This window comes from Aethalodelphis obliquidens, unplaced genomic scaffold (assembly GCF_003676395.1).
Source record: "Aethalodelphis obliquidens isolate GAN/ISIS:26980383/991018 unplaced genomic scaffold, ASM367639v1 scaffold55, whole genome shotgun sequence".
Lineage (NCBI taxonomy): Eukaryota > Metazoa > Chordata > Mammalia > Artiodactyla > Delphinidae > Aethalodelphis > Aethalodelphis obliquidens.
The window spans coordinates 12,252,692-12,279,279 of NW_020837999.1; the positions used below are offsets into that span (position 1 = coordinate 12,252,692).

The window sequence follows — 26,588 nt, forward strand, 5'->3', positions numbered from 1 at the left end:
CCTTCCTCACCTACCAGCTCCCTATGGCCAAAGGTGTCTGGACAGAGGTGCCAGGTCAGGCGGGCGCTGTCGGGAAGGCTCTGCTGCTGTGTGTAGGCAGTCTAGGCACCAGGGTTCTTGCTTTCTGGCTCGGGGAAAGCAATCTTCCCTTCCTTTCCGGTGTATTCTCTTTGCTGGGAACAAGAGCAGGTGGGGAAAGTGATCTGTGGGATTTTTTTGGCTGATTCAAGTAGATGAAACTTTTGGAGAAACATTCGTCTGTAGGATTGAATGTTAAAATGTGTCCACCTTGAGTTTTCAGCAAGATCCGGAGCCAGCGTCCCAAGAGCAGGGACTGCCCCTTGTTGAGAACGGTGTTTGTGGGCAAAGACCTCGAACTGGGCCGCCTCTTACCCATTTAGCTCCTTGTCCTCCCTCACCGTGGCTGATGAGAGCAGTAGTGATGCCTCAGTATGAACTGTACTTGTTTAAACCCTGCTTAGGGATCTCAGAATGACTCCTATGCTAATCTTATTGTCCAACTTGAATGGGCACATGAATCAACGGGGGACGGCATTAACGTGCACGTTCTGATTCAGCAGTTCAGAGGTGGGCGTGAGATTCTGCATCTCTAGTAAGCGCCGGGTGATACTGATGCTGCCGGTTCCGGGTCCACCCTGCATTGCAGGAGTCAAAAGCAGCAGTCCGCCTAGCCCAGGTGGACTGAATCAGAATCACCTGCCCTGTGGTTGTCTAAAATGCAGACTCCTAGGCTGTACTTCTGTTCTCTGGGACCAGACATCTCTAGGGATGGAGCCCAAGAATCAGCTCTTTGAGCTGGTACTGCAGGTGATTCTTAGGTACATTAAAGGTTTTGAACCACTGGTGCTAGGGGGAATGGATAGGGTGGTTTAGACTCAAGGAGCGGGAGTGGACTTCCGTGGTGGTTGAGTGGTTGAGAGCTCACCTGCCAATGCAGGGGACACGGGTTCGAGCCCTGGTCTGGGAAGATCCCACATGCCGCAGAGCAACTAAGCCCACGTGCCACAGCTACTGAACCTGCGCTCTGGAGCCTGCGAGCCACAACTACTGAAGCCCGTGCGCCTAGAGCCTGTGCTCCGCAACAAGAGAGGCCCCCGCTCGCTGCAACTAGAGAAAGCCCACATGCAGCAACGAAGACCCAACGCAGCCAAAAGTTAAATAAATAAATAGATAGATTGGGGGAACACATCGTTCACAGGGACACGGTGAGTCGTGTAGAAAGTCGGTTGTGGAAAGCTGGCCACTTCTGTAGAGCTTGCGTGGAGACGACTGGCTGGGTGACCCGGGGCCTCTGCAGCTCTTCTGTAAAGTGCGCAGGCTGTGGATTGATGACTGCTCTCCTGTCTCTGGGTCTTGTCTTTCCAGCCGTCCAGCATGCTCTGCCCACCCCCCGCCGAGGCGCACTGACCATGAGCTTCAACTCCTCCCTCAGCCACAGGAAGGAGCTGAGTAACCTCACCGAGGAGGACGGTGGCCGAGGGGGCGTCGTCGTCACCGAGTTCATCGCCATTGTCGTCATCACCATTTTCGTCTGCCTGGGCAACCTGGTCATCGTGGTCACCTTGTACAGGAAGTCCTACCTCCTCACCCTCAGCAACAAGTTCGTCTTCAGCCTGACGCTGTCCAACTTCCTGCTGTCCGTGCTGGTGCTGCCTTTCGTGGCGACCAGCTCCGTTCGGAGGGAATGGATCTTCGGCGTGGTCTGGTGCAACTTCTCGGCCCTCCTCTACCTGCTTATCAGCTCGGCCAGCATGCTCACCCTCGGGGTCATCGCCGTCGACCGGTAAGCTTGCATCACACTCAGAGAATGAAGGGTTTAGGAGTGTGGGTGAAGGGGGAACCTGAGAGATCATGTGGGCTGTGCCCTCCAGGCTGCCTCAGTTCCTCGGGAGGGTGTCACGTCTGTGCTGGGGAGGGTGAGAAAGCAGAGTTCTGCCTCTTCTTCTATCCCCTCAACCAGAGCACCTCTGAATTTATCTGGTCTAGCTTGCATGTAGTTGGGGACTTCCCTGGTGGTCCAGTGGTTAAGACTCTGCGCTTCCAGCTGCAGGGGACGTGGGTTCGATCCCTGGTCAGGGAACTAAGATGCCACATTCTGTGCAGCGTGGCCAAAAAATGAGAAAAACAAATTAGAAAGAAAAGTTCTATTAACTTCTGCTTCTCAGTTAATAGTTGAGAAACAGAAGCTGAGGAAGGTGACGTGGCAGAGGAGGTATCAGATCCAGGTCTTCCCCAAAGTGCTGCCTGCTCTCTGTTGCTTTGGGTTGGGCCAGAGCTGCACCGGGGCAGCCCAAAGAGGAAATACTCTCTATCCTCCACAGTGCAAGGGCCTGAACATCAGCTCAGTCCTGGATGGAAGGAGAGCAGGGGAAGGGAAGACAACGCAGGGAGTAAGATGGTGGCGCCTGGGAGAGACAGTGTGTGCTTTAAAACATCTGGGCTGTCCCTTCTTGTGGCATAGCTGGCTCCAGCAAGGAATAGCACTGCTGACGCCCCTCAGCTCTATCTAGAAGGTTCTTCCAGATTCCTGCGTTAGGCTGTCAGATTTAGTTGTGAAAGTCCTGCAGGCTCTGACAGAGAGTTTCCAACCCCTGGAGTCTTCTTTATTAGGATTTTGCCAATGGTCACTTCATTCATCCCAGGCAAGGGTTCAACTGTACAGGGCAGAGGGGGGAGATTCAGATTCTCTGTGATTTATAGAATTGGGGAGGGAGTCAGGGAAAACACAGAGGGGTTCCCCAGGGCTGTCGTCACTGGGTGACACGAGTCCCCTGGCTCCCTTGGGATCGTCCATTTTTGAGCCGATGAGTGGTGGCTGGATGGTCTACCCAAGGTGCAGGCCTCCGCTAGGGCCAAGGCCAGAATCCTTTCAGCCCTCTGCCCCTGAGGGGGGTTAGAGGGAAGGAAGCCATTGGTCAGAACTAATCAGGTGCCTTCTCCAAATATCTCCTTTCCCTCCAACAGAAGAAAATAATACCAAAAGTAGAAAGAGTACAATAAGAAATATCCATAATCCCACTGATCAGAAGCAGTCACTGTTTACTTTTGTTTGTTTGTTTGTTTGTTTGCGGTATGCGGGCCTCTCACTGTTGTGGCCCCTCCCGTCGCGGAGCACAGGCTCCAGACGAGCAGGCTCAGCGGCCATGGCTCACGGTCCCAGCCACTCCACGGCATGTGGGATCTTCCCGGACCGGGGCACGAACCCGTGTCCCCTGCATCAGCAGGCGGACTCTCAACCACTGCGCCACCAGGGAAGCCCCATCTTAATGGTTGAACGTGGCTGGTCAGAGGACACGGGGACAGCTCATGTTCCCCAGGCCTGGCCTCCCACACCTACCTGTACACTCACCCCTGAAGTGTTGCCTGAGGTCAGAGGGCCTGCACGCATTTTAAATGGGCAGAGGAAAGGAGAAATATCCGCCTTGTTTCTTTTTAAAAGTGGAGAAAACCTTCCTGGAAGTGCCCCCAGTCCCACCCCAGCAAACTCCCCTCACATTTCATTTGCCAGATGATGTCACACAGGTCAGTGCCTCAGCTGGTCACCTGGCAAGGGAGGGGATACCACCAGCATGGCCTGATTCATCCCCTGGTGCTTAGAAGGGCCCAGCGTCCCCTGTGGTCACAGCAGTTTTGCAGGAGCAAGATAGGGATTCTGTCTTCAGGAAGGAAGGGGGAAAGGTCAGTGCACAGTGTCCCAGCTCTGTCCCCGCTGCCATCTGAAGGGAGGTCCCATCCAGCCCTTTCCCCCCACTCGAGCCCATTCTGTCCTTGGAGCAGATCCATGCCAGACGTTCTGTGATTCCCATCTTCCTGGTGAAGGAACTGAAGCTCTGAGAGCTTAGCTCAGCTACCCAAGGTCACACAGCTAGTGGACAGCAGAGTCACCATCTGAACCCAGGGATCGCCAACTCCAAAGGCATGCTTCTTTCACGGGGCTGCACGGCCTTTGCAAGATGCGAACCCAGATGTCAGCAGAAGACAGGAATCGCTTTACCCCAGGCTCTGTGCAGGGGTTCTGTAATCCATACCGTAATCGCGGTGGTTTCCTCTCATCAGGCTCCACGCTCAGGAACACTCCTTCCAGGCTAGACCTTGGTGGGGCCTCGAGGCTTGAGACCAGCAGTCCCCGTCTTGCCTCTGACTTGGAAGGCCTTTCATACAGGGACCCCTCCATGAGAGCCTGCCCCAGGCAGCAGGTGGTAATTCAGGCCATGGCCCCCGTCCCTGAGCTCTAGTGCCCAGGGGTGACTCAGGAAGGTCCTGGTGGAGCAGGTGGTTCACAGGTGGTGTGTGAGGCTCACAGCCATAGTCATCTCCTAAGGTTCCGCCTGTAGCAGGCAGCCTCAGCGTGGTCACCCCTGTCCCGCCACACGTTGCCCTCCTGCAGAAGCTCCATCATTAAAGAACATTTCCTTTGGATAAAACGTCCGGGTGGGGAGGCTCGTGGTTTACTTTCAACCCCATGGTCTAAATCCTCCCACCCACTCCAGTTAAAGGGTCAGAGCTCAGCTGGCGGGCAAGGCTCTGCACGCCCCGGCCCCCTGGCTCCTTTTCTCCCCGCGCACCATCACCCCGCGCCGGCCTGGTTGAGCCACAGGCAGCTTCCTCGTTGAGCCGGTGCTCAGGTACATCTCCGCGTCTCGCCAAGGCTGGCGTTCTGCCTCAGCTGCTCCTGGGCCAGTGCCTCTGTTCGTTCAAGACCTGAGTCTGTGTGCCATCTGGTCCAGGAAGTCCGCCCTGACCCTGCAGTCTGGATCCGAGGCCCCGTCAATAAGAATCAGTCGCTCTCCAGGCCTCTCTCCTTCTTCACAGAGCTGAGGGGTTAGGAACCACCCCTGGTCTGTGGACTCCGGAACAAGGCGGTGTGCAGGGAATTGCTGGCATGTGCGCCGGGGACTGTAGAGTCAGGTTGCCCGGGGTTTTATCTTGTTTCTGCCCCTTCCTTATCTAGAGCAGATTATTTATCCTTTCTCTGCTGTTAAGATGAGGATAATGATAATGCCAGTCACTCGAAAGACTTCTTGCGAGGATTAAATATCCCCTTTCTGCTCCAGAGCCTTGTACCCTGCTCATGTGTCTGTCTCCCCCTGCACCTTCTTACCTGTATTCCCAGTGCATAGCACAGTGCTTGGCATGTGGCAGGCCTTCAGTAAACGTCACTGAATGAACGTACCCCGTAATCCTTAGATGTTCTTCTGGTTTCTGAGGACCCTCTGAAAACAGCTCTAAAAGGATTACTGTCAGAAACACAGAAGGGATCTGGCTCGATGCACGGTCCCTTAGAACTCCTGGAGATGCCTGAAGACTAGCCACACCCCCAAATGTGAGTGGGCTCTGGAAACAGGGCTGCCTGAGCTCTGTGTTCTTCCTGGTGTCCAGCCGTTCTCCAATGAAGAGTTCCACGGAGCTGGGTCACGTGGCCAGGCTGTGACTTTTCTGGGTAGGGTTGAGAGAAGGTGCTCCTTTTAGAAGCATTCACCCCATGGCAGTGTTGAATGAGAGAAATCCAACAGAGCTCGCCACCTAGGAGAGCAGTGGGTGCCCCTCCTGGTGTGTCTTCTCTATGTTTAGTCCTCTCCCTCACCTGCCTCCATTCTTTTTCCAGCTACTATGCGGTCCTGTACCCCATGGTGTACCCCATGAAGATCACAGGTAATCGAGCCGTGGTGGCGCTCGCCTACATCTGGCTTCACTCCCTCATCGGCTGCCTGCCACCTCTGTTCGGTTGGTCATCGGTGGAGTTTGACGAGTTCAAGTGGATGTGTGTGGCTGCGTGGCACCGGGAGCCTGGCTACACCGCCTTCTGGCAGATCTGGTGTGCCCTGTTCCCCTTCCTGGTCATGCTGGTGTGCTATGGCTTCATCTTCCGCGTGGCCAGGGTCAAGGCACGCAAGGTACACTGTGGCACCGTGGTCCTTGTGGAGGAGGACACGCACAGGAACGGGAGGAAGAACTCCAGCACCTCCACCTCTTCCTCGGGCAGTAGGAAGAACGCCTTTCAGGGCGTGGTCTATTCGGCCAACCAGTGCAAAGCGCTCATCACCATCCTGGTGGTCATTGGGGCCTTCATGGTCACTTGGGGCCCCTACATGGTCGTCATCACCTCTGAGGCCCTCTGGGGGAAGAACTATGTCTCCCCAACCCTGGAGACCTGGGCCACTTGGCTGTCCTTTACCAGTGCCGTCTGCCACCCGCTGATCTATGGACTCTGGAACAAGACGGTTCGCAAGGAACTACTGGGCATGTGCTTTGGGGATCGGTATTACCGGGAACCGTTTGTGCAGCGGCAGAGGACTTCCAGGCTCTTCAGCATTTCCAACAGGATCACAGGTAACTTGGGAACTTGTCAGGGAAGGGATGCCCACCCTCAGGCGGGTGTAGCCTGTGGTCCTGCAGGCGCTCGGGCAGGTTGATGGGCGAGGTCTCGGACTGACTGCTGCTTCAGGGCTTAAAACACAGGTTTCCTCTGGGGAAAGAACATCGCAGAGTGTCCACTGTGATTCCCAAGCAGATTTCCTGAGCTTGGCAGTTCAAGGCAGGGTACACCAGAGTTCAGAAATCCATGTTCTGTGACCACAGCCATGGCCCGCTGGCCTGGAGAGTAGATCTAGATAGATCTATCTAGAGAAAAAAGAACCCAGGCATTGGACCAGGCTGCCTTCACCTTTCAGTGTTCCTTGAAGGCAGGGTCCTCTTTAAAGCACTTCCTGCCCTCCTCAGCTACTCCTCCTGGACATACTCCGTCTTGGGCCTTCCCTCACGGGTCGGTGGTTTCCTCGTATTGTCGCTAATAATTCAGGACGTGTCGATGGCGGACCTCCACTCTCTCATTGAAATGTCACTGTCTGGTATGTGTACAGCTGCTCCTCCATTTGGTAATTGATTTCGGAGCTCACAGTTTCTGGACATGATCCCATCCCCTTTGATGAGACCCAGAGGAATTACTCTAGTGGGGGATAGATTTTTTTTTTTAAACCTTTTTCTTTTGAGATAGTTTTAGACTCAGTGAAGCGTTGGGAAAACAGTACAGAGAATACCCATCCACCCAACTTCTCCTAGTGCTGACATCTTGCCTAACCGTAGCACAGCTATCAAACCTAAGACATCGCCAGGGGTGCAGCGCTATTAACAACTACAGACTTGACTCGGATTTCACCCATTTTCCCATGATGTCCTTTTTCTGTTCCAGGATCCAGTCCGGGATCCCACGTTGTATTCAGTTGTCACATCTCCTTTGTCTTCTTCAGTCTTTGACAAAGTCTTTTTTTTTTTTTTTTCCCCTTGTCTTCCATGACTTGACACTTTTTGTAGAGTCCTGATCGGGGATTTTGTAGAAGGCCCCTCAATTTGCATGTAGCTCATGTGTTCTCAGGGTCACAATGAGATAATACCTTTTTGGCAGGCAAGGCTGGGCGGGTGATGTGCTCTTCCTAATGAGCGTGCCAGGGGTACATATGTCAGTAGGTCTTCTCACTAGCTAGTTCTTACCCTGGTCTCTCGGTTGATGTCTTAGCTTGGGCTGCTACAACAAACTACCGTAGACTGCATGGCTTAAACCACAGACATTCATTTTTTCACAGTTCAGGAGGCTGGAAGTCTGAGGTCAGGGTGGCAACATGGTTGGGTTCTGGTGAGGACCCTCTTGCAGGCTGTCCTTTTGCTGTGTCCTCCCATGGCAGAGGGCTGGGGAGAGGGACAGGAGAGAGCAAGCTCTCCGGTCTCTTCTTATAAGCACCCCACCCTCATGACCTCTTCTAATCCTCAGTACCTTCCCAAGGACCCATCACATTGGGGGTTAGGGCTTCAGTGTATGAATTTGGTGGCAAGTACTTTCAGTCCCTACAGTTAAGATGGCGTCTGCCAAGTTGCCCCACTGTAAACTCACTGTTTTTTCCATTGTCATTAATAAGTACAACATAACAGATATTTTGAGGCTCCCGCTGTTTGTAGCATGCACTCGTGGATCTTGTCCCTGCAGTTATGACTGTGTTGTTTGAGGGAGACTGTCATCTGGACAGGCTGTTGGAAGAGAGACTCTGAGGGCACTTATCAGACCATATTCAAGGAAAGCTCCAGTTCAGACTGCAGTTCTAGTCTCTTGCCAGATGACTTTGGGCAACTCATGCTGCTCGAGATAATTTTTCCTCCTCAGGAAATAGGTCTTCCACCTACCCTCTCAAGAGAGTGGAAAGAAATAACAACTCTTAATTATCATGAATATTCAGTGGTAGTGATGACAGGAGTCTTTTCCATGTGGCAATTAAACAAACCAATGTCACTGATTTATCTCAGGGACTGATGGAGTGTTCCTTCTTGAGAAAGGAAGGAATTCTGGGACTTTTAATTTTGACTATAGGAGAAAAAAATCTCTCAGGACCCCAGTATTTTAATTCCTGAAATGCCCACCCCCTGCCACTGGCAAGACCATGATTCCAAGTGTGACTTGTGAGCCAGGAGGAGTACATTCAGGGTTTGGTTTCATTTCACTGATGAACTTACTTGTTCAGATTTTGTAAAATCACTTACCTTCTAGGCAAAAAAATAAAAATTAAAAAAACATTAAATGTTTTCGATTCCGATGAAGTTAAGAATGAGGAAGGGAAAAAAATGAGGAAGGAGAATGGAGGAGGAGAGGGTAGATAGAACAGAAAGAAACATCTGCTTTGGGGGCCAAGATTTTCCACGCAAGCCACTTGAGATTATCCTGGAAGAGCGTGTGAGGCCGTGAAAACAGGCGGAAAACACCCGCTGTGGTTGGGTTGGCAAGTCCAAGGCGGTGAGCAGTCTCCTCACTGAGGGAAAAGCAGTCTTGTGGGATGTGTTTGGGCTGAAGAGCATGTGGGATGATGGGTTCTGAGTTGCTGGCCTTCCCCTTGAATGGGAGCTGGGGGCATCCCTGCTGTCTCTTCCCGGGACGTCCTGACATCAGGAGGTGGGCAACAGCGTCAGCAGGAGTCTTGGAAAAAGAGCAGAATGCAGTGCCCACCCCAGCTCCGCGCTCTGCTCCAGCCACGCCAGGAATGCCCACAGCCTTTCTGGTCAGGAGGGAGAGCTCTGCCTTCCACCTGGCATCCCCGGTAAGAAGGATGGTAAGATTTGTTCCAAAGCCAGCAAGAAAAGGCTCGGAGGCCCTGTCTCGGTTTTGTTCCTCTCCGTTTGCATAGGCATCTGCAAAGTTTTCTCCAGAGGATTCAGTACATGGAATTATAAACTTTCCTAACCGTGCTTGTGAGCACAGGTGCAGTGAAGTGGCATTCCACAGACACCTGGCGCTTTCCTGCTGACTCCAGGAGGCCAGGAGTTTTACACATGCAGTCATGTTTATTTCATATATAGATTTCAGCCATAATCCGTGGATTTTGGTCTTCTCATTCTGTTAGCCCCAAAGTGAAGAAGTGCAGCAGCTTAGGTTTTCCCTGGGTGCCGGCTGTCACCGGGCCACCACAATACGTCTGCTTGTGAGTCTCATTAGCAGGTTCCCATGGGGCTCCCCTAGGAATTGAGATCTCTGGCCTCCCTGGGCTTTGCCGGGCAGGGCCGCTGCATGGTGGGTAGGTCAGCCCTGGAGTGGACCTTGATTCCAGTGCTGAAACGTGAGCTAGATGCTTACGTTTGGTCTTGGGAGGCCAGACGACAACTCCAAAGCTGACAGGCGGCTACAGGTGATCGGAGCAAAGAAGGGGCCTTCAGGAGAAAGGGCCACGGGCTTCTCCAACAGCTCTGCCACTCGCCAACCCAGTTGGGGTGGACAGCCCAGACATCGGCCCGACCCCGGCTTCGAGGGAGGCCTGGGCATGGTGGGAGGCCAGCCTCTCCAAATGCTGCCCTCGTGTGATGCTCGAAGCTCCTGGAACCGGGAATAGAGCCTTCCCAGCTGTCTTCTGCAGGGAAGGACGCTGGCTCCCATTTACTCAGAGGAAATGCCCCACCTCAGGGCCCTTGTGAGGTCTGGGCTGGAGGGAAGGAAGGAGACCCTGGGGCCTTTGAATTTTCCTGCCTTGTTTTGCCAAGTTCCCTTCCTGGCGCCACCTAGAGGTCTTCTGGTTACTTCAAAGTGCCAATGTCACCCCAGAATTGCACTCTGTTCTTTTAGCCGCTCAAAGGCACTCATGACTCTTCTGGCCACTCCAGGCTTCTGATCTGATCCCTGTGCCTGTCGTTTTGTGCCTTTTTCTTTCTTTCTTTTTAAAAAAAATTTGTGAAAGGGGTTGGATTGGGCCCACCCAGTAGATGTGGTGTTGTTTCATGTGAAAAAACTCAGGGTAACTGAGTCTACTCTCCAGTGGTAAAATGCTGGATAAACGGAATAGGGAGTTGCCGCCCGGCTGCCCTGTTTCCACATCTCTTAGCCGAGCCGCATTGGTCTGGCTCCAGTGATTTCTCCCACTGGTAGAGACCAGGACTTGTGCCTGGCTTTCACTGCAGACTCAGAGATGGCGTCCAGAACCCACTGTGGCCTCAGCCGTCCCGGATGGCAGTGGATGTTCCCCCGGCGACCCACCCCTCCGCAAGCCGGGCTTCCAGCTGAGACATAGTCATATTCTGAGGCCAAGACCCTGGAGGTGGCTGACCATGTTTGGGCTCTTCTCTGGCCCCAGACCTCCACACCAACCCCCAGGAGAGGGGCAGGCTCCTTGCAAAGGTGCTTTCCCCACAGGCCATGACAGGGAGCTTCTGAGAGCAGCGTGCTCTGACTGCACGGGTTCAGCCCCCATCATTTCCTCCATGGCTCTGAAGGAGAAAGGAGGGCATGTGTGTCATGTTGCTTTGTCCCCTTCATTAGGATGAAGGTACAGGGTGGAGGTGTCTCCTGTGTGTAGGTTTGCTGGGGAGGAACGCTGGTGGCCTTCGTGGCAGGTAGGTAGGTCTTCCTCGTGAGATCGGAGGAGTTTGACTTTTCTGTGCTTTTTTTTAATTGCTAAGAGTGCCTTTTTTGTTAACTCCATGGTCTTTATGGCCTCCAGCTCTTTTGTTCATGGAGTCATTATTTTCTCAATTTTCTGAGGACACCCAATTAGAATTCTGTTTGTTTTCTGAAGCTCCCTGCATCGTCTCCCGAGACATCCTTTTTTCTCCCTTCTCTCCTTCCTCCCTTCCTTTTTTATTCCCCCATTTCTGCTAGTGCCTTTCCTTAAGTATCTGGTGATCTCCGCTGTCCCTCACGGTTAGTAAGTCGGCCCAGGAAAGCCAGCGGGAAGCCCTGGGCGGTGGTGGGACTGGGCCGTCTCACGGGGCGCCCAGATCTTGGGGTCTGTGGGGCTTTTCTCTCTGGCTGGCTGGATTTCCCTGGGGACGAGGTCTCTGGTCTCCTGCCCAGGTTAGGTGAGGCAGTGGGGCGGGGCCCCCACTGGTAACTATGTAGCCTCTCATTGTTCCCTCGGTTTTTGCCACGTTGCCATGTGCCTGGTGTCGCTAAGGCCAGAGTCCCCCAGTTCACTCTATCCACTCTCCTGCCAACATGGGGAACGGGAGCCTGGACCCCGAACTGGGAACAGCAGTGGAGGGGACCCACTGCTTCCTGTAGAGACTTTCCATCAAGCCCCACCTGCCTGCAGAGACTCCGGACCTCCAGTTCCTGAGCTTCTTGGGGGCCTCCTTCCAGGCCTCCCCCTCTGCCAGCCTCAGCTCTTTCCTGGGCTAGTTTCACTGCCCACTTCCCACCTTCCAACTTACAAACATCTTCTTCATTTGGGGGTTTTGGCCTCTTCAAAAAACATCCCTTTTGGTATTCAGGTAGGATCTCAGGAGTTAAACACGCACCCGTGTTTAACTGGAAGATCTTCTCCCAGGACTGTTCACCTCGTTTTCTCTCCCACCTGCCTTGTTGGTGTTTGACGTTTGTCACGAGCACTTCCCCTCTGGGGGGACCCAGTGAATCCTGTCACAGACTCCCCTGGATAGGAACAAGCGGCGAAGTGAAGGAAGGGCAGCTAAGAGCTTCGTGTCCTCGGTGCGTGGAGAGCACACTTTGCGAGGAGGACAGAGCGGACAGGGGAGCGGAGGCGAAGCCCCTGGGGACTGGGTGGGCCGTGGATTGTACAGTCAGTGCCGACCTTGCCTTGCAGACCTGGGCCTGTCCCCACACCTCACGGCACTCATGGCAGGCGGGCAGCCCCTGGGTAACAGCAGCAGCACGGGGGACACCGGCTTCAGCTGCTCTCAGGACTCAGGTAAGCCCCTCGCCTGTCGCGCTTCCCCAGTGCCTGCCGGGTGGGAGCTGGTGGGGAGAGGGATGTCTCCCAGGGTGTGGAGGGGCGAGAGGCAAGGGTCTGGGTGTCCCGTCACGGCTCTTCAGCATCTCTGTGCCCCAGTTTCCTCCTCTCTACAGTGGGGATCTCAGCTCCTGTTCTCTCTGCCATGCAGGGTTGTTGTGAGATTCAAATTAAGTGAAAGCCTTTGAAAAGTTAAAATGCTAAATGATTGTCAGTTGTTACTCGAATTATAATAACCATCGTCCAGTGCAGGCTCCGGAGTCAACCTGCTTGGTTTTCAGTCTCGAATTGACTTTTTTTTTTTTTTTTTTTTTTTGCGGTACGCGGGCCTCTCACTGTTGTGGCCTCTCCCATTGCGGAGCACAGGCTCCGGACGCGCAGGCTCAGTGGCCATGGCTCACGGGCCCAGCCACTTCGCGGCATGTGGGATCTTCCCGGACCGGGACACGAACCCGTGTCCCCCGCATCGGCAGGCGGACTCTCAACCACTGCGCCACCAGGGAAGCCCTCAAATTGACTTTTAAGAGCTGTGTTATCTCAGACAAGCTGCTCAGTTTGTTTCTAAACCTTCACGTTTCTCCATTTGTGAGCTGGGCCAGCTGTCCCTCTATCAGGGACAGCTCCAACCAGGTCAGATACCTTGTCACCATCATTAGATGCCCTGCGACATGCCTATGGGGAACTCGGTCTCCCCAAAGAAACACATCTCCAACAGCATTCTCCAGACCCTCCCTGTAGCTGCGGCCCAGGGGATGGTGCTGGCCCAGGACTCCTCCCCCCAGCGGCAGGCTCTGTGATGTCAGTCTGCTGCCGGCAGCTCTGGGGACCCAGATGCCACACCCCGTGCTTGCCAGTTCATGACTGGATGAGAGGCTTGTGGGCAGAGGCCGTTGGTGTCCCTACGTCAGTCATTCATGGAGCTGACGAAGCACCCCGTCCCGGGGCTGCTGTCTGTCCGTGTTCTGGGCGTGAAGGGAGGGTGCTAAATCCTGGCCCTCGACAGCAGGCTGTCTGTGGGCATTCCCCTCCCTGCTCTTGCATCTCTCCTGCCGGGGCCTTTGGAAAACTCCTCTCTGCCTTGACCTGTGTTTCTTGGCCTGAGTCTGTGTCACAGAATTCCGGGGGGACCGGCCATGGGCAGGGACCCAGCCCAGGCCTCCTGTCGTGGAGCATTTCCCCGCAGGCAGAACGTTCCCTGAGGATGTTCTCCCACTGGCAGCCCGGAGGCTTGAACCACTGGTAGCACCCGCCCTTGTAGGCCCGAGTCCCTGCTGTGACTTGAAGGACGGGAGGGTCTCTGTCTCTCCTCGGGCTCTCTCCCTCTTCTCAGACAACCAGCAGGAATCCAGAGGCAGAGTGACATTCATTCATTTAACAGATATTTACTTGCCAGGCCCTTGCTTTGAGCAGACACTGCGCTAGGTTCCGGAGATGTAGTGGTAAGCTGCCCTCATGGGGCTTTCCGTCTAGTGGGAAAGACGGCCATCCCATGCGCTTTAAATGGGTGAATTGTGTGGGATGCGAATTATACCTCAATAATTCTGCTTTTAGTAAGGGTTATAAGGGTGATGAGAGCTATGGAAGGGGAAGCCGAGTGCTGTGAGGACACGTAACGGGGTCGTATGTGCCCCCTGTTGGGGAGAACTTGTCGGCGGGGAGGGCGGTGTTAGAAAAGCTTCTCTGAGGAAGTGATGTGAAAACCTGAAGAGTGAATAGGAGGTGACCAGGCAAAAAGGAGTAAGGGGACAGTGTCGTAAGCCAGCGGTCCCCAACCTTTTGGGCACCAGGGACCGGTTTCGTGGAAGACAATTTTTCCACGGACCAGGGAGGGCGTGGTTCAGGCAGTGATGCCAGCGACGGGGGAGCCGCAGGTGAAGTTTTGCTCGCGTGCCCACCATTCACCTCCTGCTGTGCGGCCCGGTTCCTAACAGGCCGCAGCCCGGTACCGATCCGCGGCCCGGGGCTTGGGGACCCCTGTTGTAGGCAGAAGAAAGAGCGTGGGCTTTGGGGGTCACACAGACTGGAGTGTGAGCTTCAGCCCCGCTGTTTATTAGCCGTGTCCTCACGAGTGATGACTTTCATCGATGAGGCACCTGTTGTGCGCCAGGCAATGTGTCACATCGTCACACGTCTCAACTCAAAATCCTCCCAACAACTCTATGAGGTAGAGAGAATTACGATCCCCATTTTGTAGACATGGAAGGATGCTGAGGGACTAAATATCCTGCCTGTGATCGTAGATCTGTCCGATTTGGGAAGCTGTGTGCTTAACCACCATGTTGTGAAGTCCGCTAGAGGAACATGCCTTTTCAGGTTGCTCTGCAAAAACACATGAGGGAGGCTTCCCTGGTGGCGCAGTGGTTGAGAGTCCGCCTGCCGATGCAGGGGACACGGGTTCGTGCCCCGGTCCGGGAAGATCCCACGTGCCGCGGAGCGGCTGGACCCATGAGCCGTGGCCACTGAGCCTGCGTGTCCGGAGCCTGTGCTCCGCAACGGAGAGGCCACAGCAGTGAGAGGCCCACGTACCGCAAAAAAAAAAAAAAAAAAAACCCACATATGAGGAGCTCCCAGCTCCCCTTTCTTCCTAATTTCCTGAGCACCAAGGCCTTGAAGGACTGATAGCTGGAGGCTAAGACAGAACAAGACTGGTCCCCCCGCCCCGCCCCTGCCTGCCCACCTGCCCAGCTCTCTCTCATAGGACTTCCTTCCTTTCTGCCTTTTCCCCACTTTTTGGGGGGCATATTTCTCAATCCCTTTTTGGCCCCCAAAGAACTTTACATGTTCAGGTTTGAAATGTTTATTTAGCACGGCATACTTTAACTAGAATGATAGAAATTCACACTGTAAGAAGAATCACTGTGAACACAAAGCCCCTTTAATAGAGCCCCCTCCTCCGCTCAGCCCGACTGCCCTTCCCCATTCCAGGTCTGGCAGACTCATCACTTGTGAGTCTGCTCGCTGTGGCGGGTAACCCGTCCGCCTGGATAACGCTGCTGTATTTTTGGTGTGTCTGAAGCAGCCCCAGTGGCTGGCTGCAAACTCCCTGAAATGGGACGAGAGACAGTGTGTGTCCTGGGCAAATGCTGCAGGGCACTTGGTTGCACCTGATTGTGGGTTTGAATACATGAAAGGGGAGAGAGGGACGCAAGGGGTGTGAGCGAGGGCGAGAAAGGTGGCGAGAAGGACTTGGTGTTGCCTGTTGTAGGCGCACAATCGGCCCTTGGTTTTAGGAACGGATGTCATGCTGCTCGAAGACTTCACGTCTGATGACAACCCTCCCTCCCACACTTGCCCACCCAAGAGGAGGAGCTCAGTGACGTTCGAAGATGAAGTGGAACAAATCAAAGGTGGGTTTCTGTGACTGACGGCTTCAGGGAAACGGGGGAAGGGAAAGGATCTTAGGAAAGCTCCTTGGCCCAGCCTGCTCCCATCCCCAGCACACCAGGGCTCCCGCCTTTGCCCAGCCCCATGTCACTCCCTGCCTGCCAGTCTCACTTGAGTCCTTAGGCTTCCAACTCTCGGAGCAAGCAGCATCTAAGGCTGGGCAAGCAGTGGCCTACGTACACAGACACACACACACACACACACACACAGACACAGACACACACACACACACACACACACACACACACACAAAATTCCCATCTCCTCCCTCAGGAAGTTGCCCGACTGGATACAACAGTTTCTGAGCCCTCCGCGGTTTCTTTCCTTCATGGATGATGTGTGGTTACGAGTCTGCACCTGCCCTCTTTGAGCCTGGCTTCCTCCCGTGGAAAATGGAAGTCGTTGCCCAGTGAGTGCGCCGACTTCCCCGGAGGCAAAGGCCGCCATCTCGATTGGCCTGTTGCCTCTGAAGCTGATGGGGGCGCTGGGATCCTGTGAGAGGAATGAGTTCTGCTGTCATCCAGTCCCTACGTTTTTCTGCTCCAGTTGCTCTGAATTCAGCCCTCAGCGCTCTCGGTGCCTCTGGAACTTGGGGTCTAGTTTCCCATCCAGATATGCTGATTAGAAGAGCGACAAAGGAGCCATCCAGGCTGCCCACAGATGGAAGAATCTCTTTTTTTCTGAATCCCACCCGGTGGTGAGGACAGCCACCGACATGGCCGGATGTGGATGTGGTGGAAGAGTCCAGGGACTTTAAGATATAAATTCTTCAGAAATGCTGAGTACCAAAATAAATATGGGCCGGGGCAGAGTTTGAGGTTCATAATTTGTCCCATCTCTTCTACCACCCCCTCCCCGATTCCAGATGAATGGAGGGGTGGTCATGGGCGTCAAGGAGGCAGATATCAACTCGTCTGCTTTACGGGCAGAGTGGATGCAAGAACAGAGCTTCGATTAGCAGCTTCATGGGCTCTATAATATGTTACTCCCGTGTTAAAAAAAATGGATTGAAGCCCTCCGCAATCCACCCAGCCCGCATAGGGCCAAGCCTGCCCCATCCAGCCTACGTGTTGGGGGACGGCAGTTCCAAAGGCGCCTTCTCTGCACGCAGGGCAGGGAGCAGGCACGTGTGTAAGACCTTGTCAGTCCTCCCGGGAGTGAGTGGCAGGGCAGAGGTCCTCCCCTCTTTCCTTCCTGGAGAATGGGGTGGAAGTTGCCTACTCCAGACAACGTGAGGTGTAGGGGATACGCCGTTCCTCCCAAAATGTCAGGAGAGAAACAGGCAGTGAGGTTAATAGTCATAAGGCCATGGATGTGAAATTGAAGGGCCCTCTCCCTCCCTCCCTCCCTCCCTCCCTCCCTCTCTCTCTCCCTCTCTCCCTCTCTCCCTCTCTCCCTCTCTCCCTCCCTCCCTCCCTCCCTCCTTCCCTCCCTCCCTCCTTCCCTCCTGTGCACTTTAGGTGTCAGGAGTCCTAATCCTGGGGGAAGGGGCACCTGAAGCTTTAATGTCCTTCCAGTCCTGAGGTTCTCCATGGCTTTGGGGAATCTCTGAGCGAGGGTGGAGAGGACAGAGACCACATTCAGGTTTGTGGAAGTTTAGAGCCAAAGCTATTATACACTCCAGGGAGCTGAAAGACCAGAGAACTCTTTCAAAGATGTAAAAATTTGAATGTCATTAATAGAAAGTATTTATCAAGCCTTTTCTATGAGCCAGACCTAGGCTAAAGCACCTTAGGAAGAGCTGTCTAATTATCACGGGCACGGGAACCCCATGACGTAAGGGGTGTGCCAGGATCTTCTCTTTACAGATGAGGTAACCGACGTGAGATTAAACACTTCTAAGATTTCCCAGATGGTAAGTAGGGGAGTCAAGGATCGTCACCTTACGGACTGTGACTCCAGAACCCACACCCTTAACCTCAGTTTGCTTCCGCTCCCAGGGGCAGTGAAGCAAGGGCAGGCCTCTCCCGGGACAGCCACGGTCCTGGTCCCTCGCTAACCTTTGCTCTGCCTTCTCTCTCAGAGGCCGCCAAGAACCCTGTTCTTCACGTGAGAGCCGAAGTGCACAAGTCCTTGGACAGTTACGCAGCCAGCTTGGCCAAAGCCATAGAGGCTGAAGCCAAAGTCAACTTATTTGGGGAGGAGGCGCTGCCTGGGGTCTTGCTTGCCACGCGGACCGTCCCCGGGGTTGGCTTTGGGAGCCGCCGAGGCAGCAGGACTCTCGCGAGTCAGAGGCTGCAGCTGCAGAGCATCGAGGAGGGGAACGTTCTAGCCGCGGAGCAGACGTGAGGGTGGATGCCCTCAACACACCCTGGTGTGCAGCCATCAGAAAAAACACTGAACACAATGTCTGTAAGTGACTTCCGTGTCTCTGTGAGACCACACGTGGGCTTCCTTGAGGTCTCAGCGATGGGACCAGAGGCATCTAGAGTACAAAGCAGAGCCAACGGAGGTGTGGCTGAGACTTTGTGGGAGGTGGGCCGTAGAGGGGAACTAGAGACCACGGCTTAGAAGGAGCCCGCCGCGTGGGTCACTTCCTCCTCTGCACATCCTGTGCCCTGGGGGTCCAGACACGCACTGTCCCGGAGGCCTCAGGAGGCGAGCCCTTCCCAGGGCCCTTCGGAGGATGACGCTTCTTCTGGGTGGTTGATGTGGACCCTGCCGGGCCATCAGTTTTATACTAAATGGTCCCCAGAGGAGAGCCCAGGAGCCGAGCTCCCCAGATCCAGGTGCTGTGCCCTGGGGTCCTGGTTATGACCTTGCCTCTGGTGGCGCCACCTGCTGGTGCTAGTAGGGACAGCTCACGGGCCGCTGGGCGGACGCAACAGGCCTGGGGCTGCTGTGGCTGAGGACGGGGCCGCCTCCCTAGTGACTGAGTCTTTGCTATTTCATAAGAAGGGAGAAACCACTGTAAAAGACAGGAGGAAGGAGCAGATACCAGATGTTTCATTTCTAGAATTTAAAAAAACAAAAAAATCCATTTGGTTAGGATGAAACCACGATCTTAACTGAGCCTGAAAGGGCCATGGGGCCAAGCGCTGCTGGGAACTAGAGATACTGTTATCGTTGGAGGGAATCCCCTTCACATAGGAAGACCTCATGGAATAGACTCGGCTTGTGATGTTTGATGGACTGTTTCATTAGCTGGCCTCCAGGGAATACTCCTGTAGGCGGCGGCTACCGTTTCCCCGCCCTGAGCAGTGTAAGAGGAGACAGACTTGAAGAAACGCTGGACCTGGCGTCAGCAACCTGCGCGCAGGCCCGGCTCCGCCGTACCTTCCTCATGTCATTGGGACTCCCTGTCACCTCTAGGCCATCTGGAAAATAAGATAAGGGAGTGAGGAGTTGGATTGAATGGTGGCCGGGATCATTTCTAACTCTGATCTTTGATGTTCTCTGAATTTGTAAGTTAGAAAAAAAAAAAAAGTGACCCATGGACCAACATTTGCACAGCTTTGGAGTGTGGTTTCTAGTGAGCATGTGAAGCACTGCTGCAAGCCCGGGTACGTGGGCTGATCCGATGTGTCTAGAGCACAGTTCTGACAGGATGCCAGCCGGCAAGACACATAAATGGGGGCAGAGGCGGAAGTGGGCCACGCATTGTGGCTTGTATGTTAGATCTCTCTCCCTTGGAGTTGGGATGGCCGTTACATGTGTGGGCTTGGAGCGGTGGCTGTGGTGACGTGAACCACCTGTGCCTGCCCTTCAGCTTGGGCGATTAGGTCAGCCAAGTGCAGGCCTTTCCCCGCCTTCAGAATTCCGGGGGGTCAGCAGAGGGTACATTCTGAGGAGATCTACCTGCGTCTGCTATGAGGCAGCCATCCCAGAAAGGGAATCACGTTTGTGGCGTTCCATTGGGGTCTAGCTAGCTCTCAGTGAGGCAGTGTCTCTTTGCTGCGTGGCAGAGACCCAGTGGTTGGCTGGTCCCCTGGTCTGCAATTTACAGAAGACTTCCTGAGACCTGGGGGCTGCTACCTTCACGGTGATCAAACTCATCAGCAACTCCTGTGGGTCAGCCGGGTGCCAGCCACGGGTCTGCATTCTGGATGGGAGTGGGAAGGATCAGAAGGTGGTTTCACCCTTGGGTTCTGCCGATGAGATGTGCAGATCAGTCAGACTCTGCTGTCACTACTGGGTGGCATTCCGGAACCTGAGGGCATTTTATGTTTTCTGCATGTATTTTTTCCTAGCACTGGTCCTTGTCTAGTTTCTAAAGGGACCATACTTCTGAGCTTCTAGTACGCACCAAGGTGGAACAGGGCAGGGACCTTTACCTCTAGGTTGGAATAGCCCACGATGCCACCCCTCCCCCACCCCTTAGGGCATTTTGAGTGCCGCAAAGTGACTTGCAACCCAGGGGCTGGAGAGTGCTTCCCCTGGACTGTACTTAGCTGGGCTCTAGGGAGAGAGTCCTGAGACATCTCCCGGCCTCCAAGTCCTCACTGGCTGATCCCAAACTAGCTTAGATACACTAGGATTTAATCTAAGCCAATCTAGCAATACTGCACTTCCTGAAAGCATTCTGTGCGTTTCCTCTTTTCTACCGAGGTCCATTTATTTATTCATCTACCAGACACTGCACCTCCAGCGTGTGCAAGGCACCAAGCTAGGCTCTGTGAGTACTAACACTAAAGCGTGTTCACTCTAATATAGGGAGAGACCTGGGAGAGACTGAGGCTAATAAATTGCAAAGTCCATGAATGATTATAGAAAGAACTGTGGGCTCCAGAGGGAGGTGAATATTTCCGATTAGAAGGAGTTAGGGGTAGCACCATGTAGGAGGTGACTGTTTGAGCCAAGCCTTGGAGGATGTCTGGCAGCTGGAACCATATTTTCCATATTCATGAATTCAGATTTTCCTTGATTCAGCCTAAGCGAGAGAAAGGAGAGCAAAAGGAGGTGGATGGGGGAGAGGGCGAGGACATAATCCCCACATGCTCTGACGTTTCTGAGAGGATTTTTGAGGACCCCTGTCCTTAGTGCAGAACCCCAACTGCCCCCGCTGAACCCAGGCCCATTATAATGCTTTATTCTGCTGTGCAGTGGCAGCCTGAGGACTTCCTGAGGGGGCCACGTGGACAGTGGCAGGTGGGACACTTGGCCACTTGTTCACGTCAAAACCTCAGTCCTGCATCTTCTGGTTTTGACAGGACCACGTTTAGGACTGTTGCCCATCTCTGCTTCTTTCATAGAGATTGCCACTTGACCGGGTCCCCCCGAGTGCTATACCCCAGATACCAGGTTTGGGGGCTAGTGTGACCCAGAAGGCACTGGAGTCCCACGCCGCCGAGCACACAGCTCAATCCCTAGCCTTTTCCCAGGCCAGACGCACCGAGACTGGAGTTCAGGGCCTTCGACACTAGGTGGCAGCAGTGTGGCTGTGATGCCGCTGGCAGTTCCCCACCGGGAAGAGCTAAGGGTAAAGCTGAAGGCTCGTTTGCTTCTGGCTTCGAGCACCTACTCCGAGCTCCTGGTCTCCGCTGCAGTCCTCGGCCTTTAAAGGACCACCCAGCTAGCTTGCTTACAAGTGTGACCCCATTCGGGGTTGCAGGTACTGCCAGTGCTCAGCTGTGTGAGCTTAAGCAAATCACTGCTGTAGAAACGGGGTTGAGGAATGTTAAGACGAGGGCCATCTGGTGCTAATGTTCTTTGATTCTCATTTAAGGAGCTGCTGGGTAGTCTCTGAGTGAACGGCGAGACTAACTCAAGTGTTTGCAATAGGCCAAGGTAGTGTGGAGTGGACAGGAGAGGGAGGAAAAGCGCTTTGATACAGTGAGAGACTTTACTGGCCTGTTCAGATTTAACTAGATGAGTATTTTGTCTATCCTGATAGTGGGTCCCTGAAATACTTGCAGATTAGAGACAGGTCTGCGGATGGACCACGGGATATACTCACGACAAGGGTTCAGCCTTGAGCCCCAGCCGTCTCCCGTCTGGAAGGAACTGTGAAGGTGATGCAGCTACAAAAGGATGAGACAGGGAACTAGCACAGAGTAAGTGCCTACTGTGTGCCTGACCTGTTAAGACATGTTATGTGCTAGGCATTAGTTGGGCACTTCCAAATGCTTTATCTCACTGCAAATGATACAGTGGGGATAGTGCAGGCTTTGGTATGGGACGTTCTGGGTTCGGATTCCACGCTGCTGCTTCTGAGTAAGGTGTCCTTGGGCTAATTACTCAATCTTTCTGTATTGCAGTTTCCTCATCTATAAAATGAACTTTGTATTCTGTTTCTATGTGGGGACACAGACTCCAGGGGGCCCTCTGATTATGTGGATTAGAGCATCCAGCACAGTGCCTGGGGCATAGCGGATGCTGAACCCCTGCTGTTTCTTCTCCACTCTGCAGGTGGGTGTATTATTCTCGTTTTACAGGGCTCTGGTGATAAGAAGTGAGAATCTTAAAAAGATAACCCGTTATCCTAGATAAGAGGTGTTGAAGGTTGTTGCCGTAGGAATCGTCACGTCTGCCGTACAGCATGAAGGGATGTGGTGAGAAAGGAGAAGACGATAGAGAGGAGGGGGTAAAGGCTAAGTGGCACTTGGGATTCAGGAGATCTGAAGGGGCGAAACTGAGCTTTTCTGTTACTGGCTATCGAAGATGGTAGAGCCCCAGGCTGCTGTGACATCTGGAATCAAAGCACAAGCTCAGCTTTGAGCTCCCTTACAGCCCAGAAGGGATGCTCTCCCTGAGATGTGACCTGGAGTCTCAGGGCAGCCCCATCCTGCAGTGACAGTGACTGCTTGGCCTTGGCTTTGGGGTTCAGATTCTCTGAGTCTCCGAGCCCCTGAGGGAAGAGGCAGCGCAGGGGCAGGAGTCCATGCTGCCACCCACAGTGTACACAGAACCCCAGGTGAATTCCGTGGGAGAGTGAAGGGAAATCACATTTTTCACCCTGAAGCAAAGGAAAACGGCTGTGAGCACAGTCGTATGTGACTACAGGAGGGGGCAGAGCCGGACCGTCCTTCTGGGTTGGGGAGGGGCACACACAGAATCCAAGGAGGCCTAGGGAGGTGAAGGGAGTTGTCCGAGGTCTCAAAGGAGATTAAGCCAGGGTGGGGGCTGAAACGCCAGGTCTTGGCCATGTGACTGAGAGAAGGAAAGAGCCAGCTTTGCAGCTCGAGGAGGATGACGGATAGTTAACAGTCATCATTATTAGAAGGCCAGTAGGGCTTTACTGGGTAGGTAGGACCATTGTAAAGCAAGGAGTTTGGGAGACTGGAATATCTGCTTGCCAGACCTATAAAAAACTGCAGGCCTAAGGTGGCTGGATTCACTGGAAAGAATTCAAAGCACAAACTCAAATCTGCATAAGATTACCAAGAGCACAGTTCTGCTCACTGTTATTTTTAGGAGAACAAAGTACGCAAAGCTGTGTTCATTTCCCTCAGAAAGCATTTTCCTGAGCAGTATTAACAGCTTAAGAATTAAAAGCCACTTCTGTTTTTCCTTTTTTTTTTTTTTTTTTTTTTGCGGTACGCGGGCCTCTCACTGCTGTGGCCTCTCCCGCTGTGGAGCACAGGCTCCGGACGCGCAGGCTCAGCGGCCATGGCTCACGGGCCCAGCCGCTCTGCGGCACATGGGATCTTCCCGGACGGGCACGAACCCATGTCCTCTGCATCGGCAGGCGGACTCTCAACCACTGCGCCACCAGGAAAGCCCTGTTTTTCCTTTTGACACCACCATCTTGAAGTATCACTAATCATTGGTGAGTCTGACCCTCCCAAAGGAAAAGACAGTCCTAGGGAGGATCACAGGCCCGGGCCGGCGGCCAGGGGAAAGAGCCTGTCTGGCTGGAAATAGGTCTGTCAGTGACGTGGACATGCTTAAGGGACAGAGCCCTATGCTGTGTTCTGATAAGGGACCCCTGGATGCAAAGGTGGTTCAAAACCAACCTTCAAGATAAAGACCAGCTGATCCTAAAATATAGTTCACTTGAAGTTTTTGGACGCTTATTTTTAAGATTAAAAAATGCTTAGGATTATTATAAACCAATATTTATCAAAAAGTAAGAGTGTACTTAGAATAGTTTTGTTTACCTGATTAAATATCTGGGTTTTGGTCTGTGTAGGGCTGTGCAAATTGTGAACTTGTGCTTGAGTTTGTGGACTTTTTCGGGTGTCTCCCCCTTTACCCCCACCCCTGTTTTCCACAGACTTGTCTCTGTCTCCAGCCTCCCTTCCCGTGGGCTAAAGAGAGGAAGGAGACTGAGCAGGAAGGGGCCAACTGTTGCACAGTCCATACCACAGTCGCCTGGGTACATCCATCCATGTGTTTTTCATGAATTCCCGCAAGAAAATTAGCTTCGTGGAATATCGTTAAGTGGCGTGGAAGTGACCAAGAAAGAGACAACAAACAAACACTGTTAACTCAGAGTTCTAAAGGAGGTTTAATGAATAGCAGTGCGGTCTCTCGATATGTCCATCCCATAACCGAAGTCAAAGGGCGGGTGGTAGATTATCAGAGACTTGGAACAGCCTCAAGGCACAGAGCCCACCACCTCTGTCTGACCCAACATCTGCCACCACTAAAGCCGCATTCCTTTTCTAAGTGGGTAAGTGAGCCCTGGGGTCCGCTGTCTCCCCTGCAACAAACACTGGACCATGGAAGCGGCCAGGACTCGTGAACTCTGCCTCTGTAGAATGTCTTCTCTCCTAGCTGCCTCCTTGACTGCTTGTCTGGCCTGCCCTGCTCCTTCATAACATATAACACCAAAACTACAAAATCGCTAAAGGCAGGGCGCCTGATTCCTTGGACAAATACCACTTTGTAATGTTTGGGTTTTTTTTAAAAAAAAAAAGCAGTTTTAGAGCAGTTTTAGGTTCCCAGCAAAACTGAGCAAAAAGTTCAGAATCCCCCCACTCCCACCTGCTCAGCCTCCTCCACTATCGACATCCTGCGCCAGAGTGAACAAACGCCATTGATTTTCTCCTCTTGCTCTTCCTGCCAGAGTCACCCTTGACCCCACTGAGTACTGCAGTCTGGGCTGTCGGTTTTCCAGCACTTCTCTATAGCATAATCCCTCTGTAGTGTCATATTATGCGCCGCAGTAGTCTTTTCAGTTATTCTGTAAACCCTTCAACCTCTCGTGGGGTCCTAACACAGCCCCTGGGACATAGGTGGTGCAAATATGACACTCTATCTGAGGGAGGAGGAAACAGAAGCCCAAAGAAGTCACATGGCTTGAGCAGATCACATAACTATTTGGGTACCAGAAACTGAGACCTGGCACTTTTTGGAAATCATGCCTTTGCCCTGTTTGGCTAAACTTCTAACTCACTCCTTTCTTTCCCTTTGACCATTCAGCGTATTCCTAATATGGAGACATAGGCGTCCTGCCCAGGCTAAGAGCTAGATGTTGAAGTCCACCTGAAGTTACCGAGCCAACTAGAGTTATTTTTCCTCTCTCCAGAAAGCCAATCTGTCTTCTCTCAGCATCAGGTGTCCTTGGGCTTGCAGCCACGTTCCGGGGAGGAGCCATCCCTGGTCTCCACACGGGAGAAGGATGCTTTGCCTGGCCACACCTGTGAGTCTGTTCATGGCCCAATGAGAGTGGGCATGACAGTTTAGGAGACAGGAGAGAGGATGGCTGAAGGGTTAAGTCTGCAGGTGCAGCTTCAAGTCGTAACCTGTAAGACACAGACCTGGGTGTGGATGGCTTAAGTCGAGTGAAGGTGGACACCAGAGAGGAGGAAGACCAGGAATTAGAAGACTGGATGGTCAGCACTTTCAGTTGAAACCTAGAAGTTGGAGAAAGGAAGGCTAGAAGCCAGAGCTCTCAGAACTGGCTTGTGCTAATATGGTGTGTGAGTATCCATGATGCTCTGGGATTGCTCATAGCCTGACCCCTGAACTCAGGTAATGAGGGACCACTGATCGTGAGAGATGATGATTGGGGGTGGAGATAAAGTACTTTGAAAGGAGAAATGAAAAAAAGCTCTTCTGTGTGATTCTGTCACACAGAAGTCAAAACTGAAAAGGTTATTTAATCTAGAAAAGAACAGAGAAAGACAATCTTAGGTTACAAGAAAAGATTTGGAAAACGTGGGTCAAGGTATCAAGGCATTAAATAGTCAAAGTCAGGATATCTTAAAACAACCAACTTCTTTAATTAGAAAGCAACAAACATGCAAATGGCAAGTGTAGAAATTTATTTGAACCAACATTTTCACTATAATGAAAATTACTCTTCAACAATGATCCAAGCTCCCACATTTGAAGGTTAGGGAAAATATTGCACTTTGCATTTTCTAGCACTCCTCATACATGGCAAAAAGTTTTTAAAACATTTCGCTAGTTTTGTTTTACACACACTCCCAAATTCATGCACACAATCATTCCAAACCAATGTTAGGTCATCCCCCCAAAAGGGAAAAACTCCAAAAAACCACAACCTTAAAATTGCACTGAAGCTCTGTAAAGAAAAAAATATAAATGTCTTATACAAATTTCCGAACATCTAAGTGCTTGCCAATAAGAGCTGATTATTCCTCATCCTCATTTTCATTCTCCTGACCGGAGCCTTCTGATCTGTCACTCTCCAACCGGTCTGGAAGACACAGATATGAGACAAAACGAAATACCTTTATTATTACAATTAAAATAAGTTTCAATGCCTTTTATTCAAAACTGATTAAAATGTATATAATTCAGCACATCATCATGTAAAAATCAGTTCACAGCTGTGTGTAGAAAAGTTATTTTTGCCTCTGGAGACAAAGAGTAAAGGAAACACAGCACTCTCAACTTTGAATATTCATGTAATTCCAAAGATATAAAAAGTACAAAGAAAAAACCCTAAAGATCTTGATCTACTGTGGTCTACTGCAATGATTTCAAACTGTGCTCCTGGGAGCCTGGGAGCCCTAGGAGGTGTATCAGGTGTCACCAAGGGGAGTGAGAGGCAAGCTGTGCGAGAGAATTTGGTGATCGTTCTTGAGGATCTGTGTATTTGTTTATAAAAACATTTCT

The 26,588-nt window shown here is 52.6% G+C and overlaps 2 protein-coding genes across 23 annotated transcripts in view; one reads left to right on the forward strand and one right to left on the reverse strand.

The window, feature by feature from the left end:
- The window catches only part of GPR161 (G protein-coupled receptor 161), a 54,072-nt gene that overhangs the window by 24,653 nt on the left and 2,831 nt on the right, over positions 1–26,588 (forward strand). For 8 of the 12 annotated variants that reach the window (XR_003428568.1, XR_003428572.1, XR_003428576.1 and 5 more), the window contains 7 exons: positions 1,387–1,804; positions 5,627–6,351; positions 12,087–12,191; positions 15,464–15,580; positions 17,641–17,969; positions 21,815–21,965; positions 23,773–24,402. Coding sequence is in view for 1 of the 12 variants with exons in the window: in XM_027086408.1 (XP_026942209.1) it covers positions 1,387–1,804; positions 5,627–6,351; positions 12,087–12,191; positions 15,464–15,580; positions 17,641–17,906 (1,631 nt within the window). In the remaining 11 variants the exon portion in view is untranslated. Of the gene's footprint in view, positions 1–1,386; positions 1,805–5,626; positions 6,352–12,086; positions 12,192–15,463; positions 15,581–17,640; positions 18,505–21,814; positions 21,966–23,772; positions 24,403–24,923; positions 25,704–26,588 lie in introns of those variants that run through there. The other 4 variants (XR_003428569.1, XR_003428570.1, XR_003428571.1 and 1 more) reach the window with 4 other exon arrangements.
- Positions 25,703–26,588, reverse strand: part of DCAF6 (DDB1 and CUL4 associated factor 6) — a 168,535-nt gene continuing 167,649 nt past the window's right edge. For 7 of the 11 annotated variants that reach the window (XM_027086403.1, XM_027086401.1, XM_027086404.1 and 4 more), the window contains one exon: positions 25,703–26,166. In XM_027086403.1, coding sequence (XP_026942204.1) covers positions 26,102–26,166 — 65 coding nt within the window. In that variant the 3' untranslated portion in view covers positions 25,703–26,101. The remainder of the gene's footprint in view (positions 26,167–26,588) is intronic. The other 4 variants (XM_027086397.1, XM_027086396.1, XM_027086405.1 and 1 more) reach the window with 1 other exon arrangement.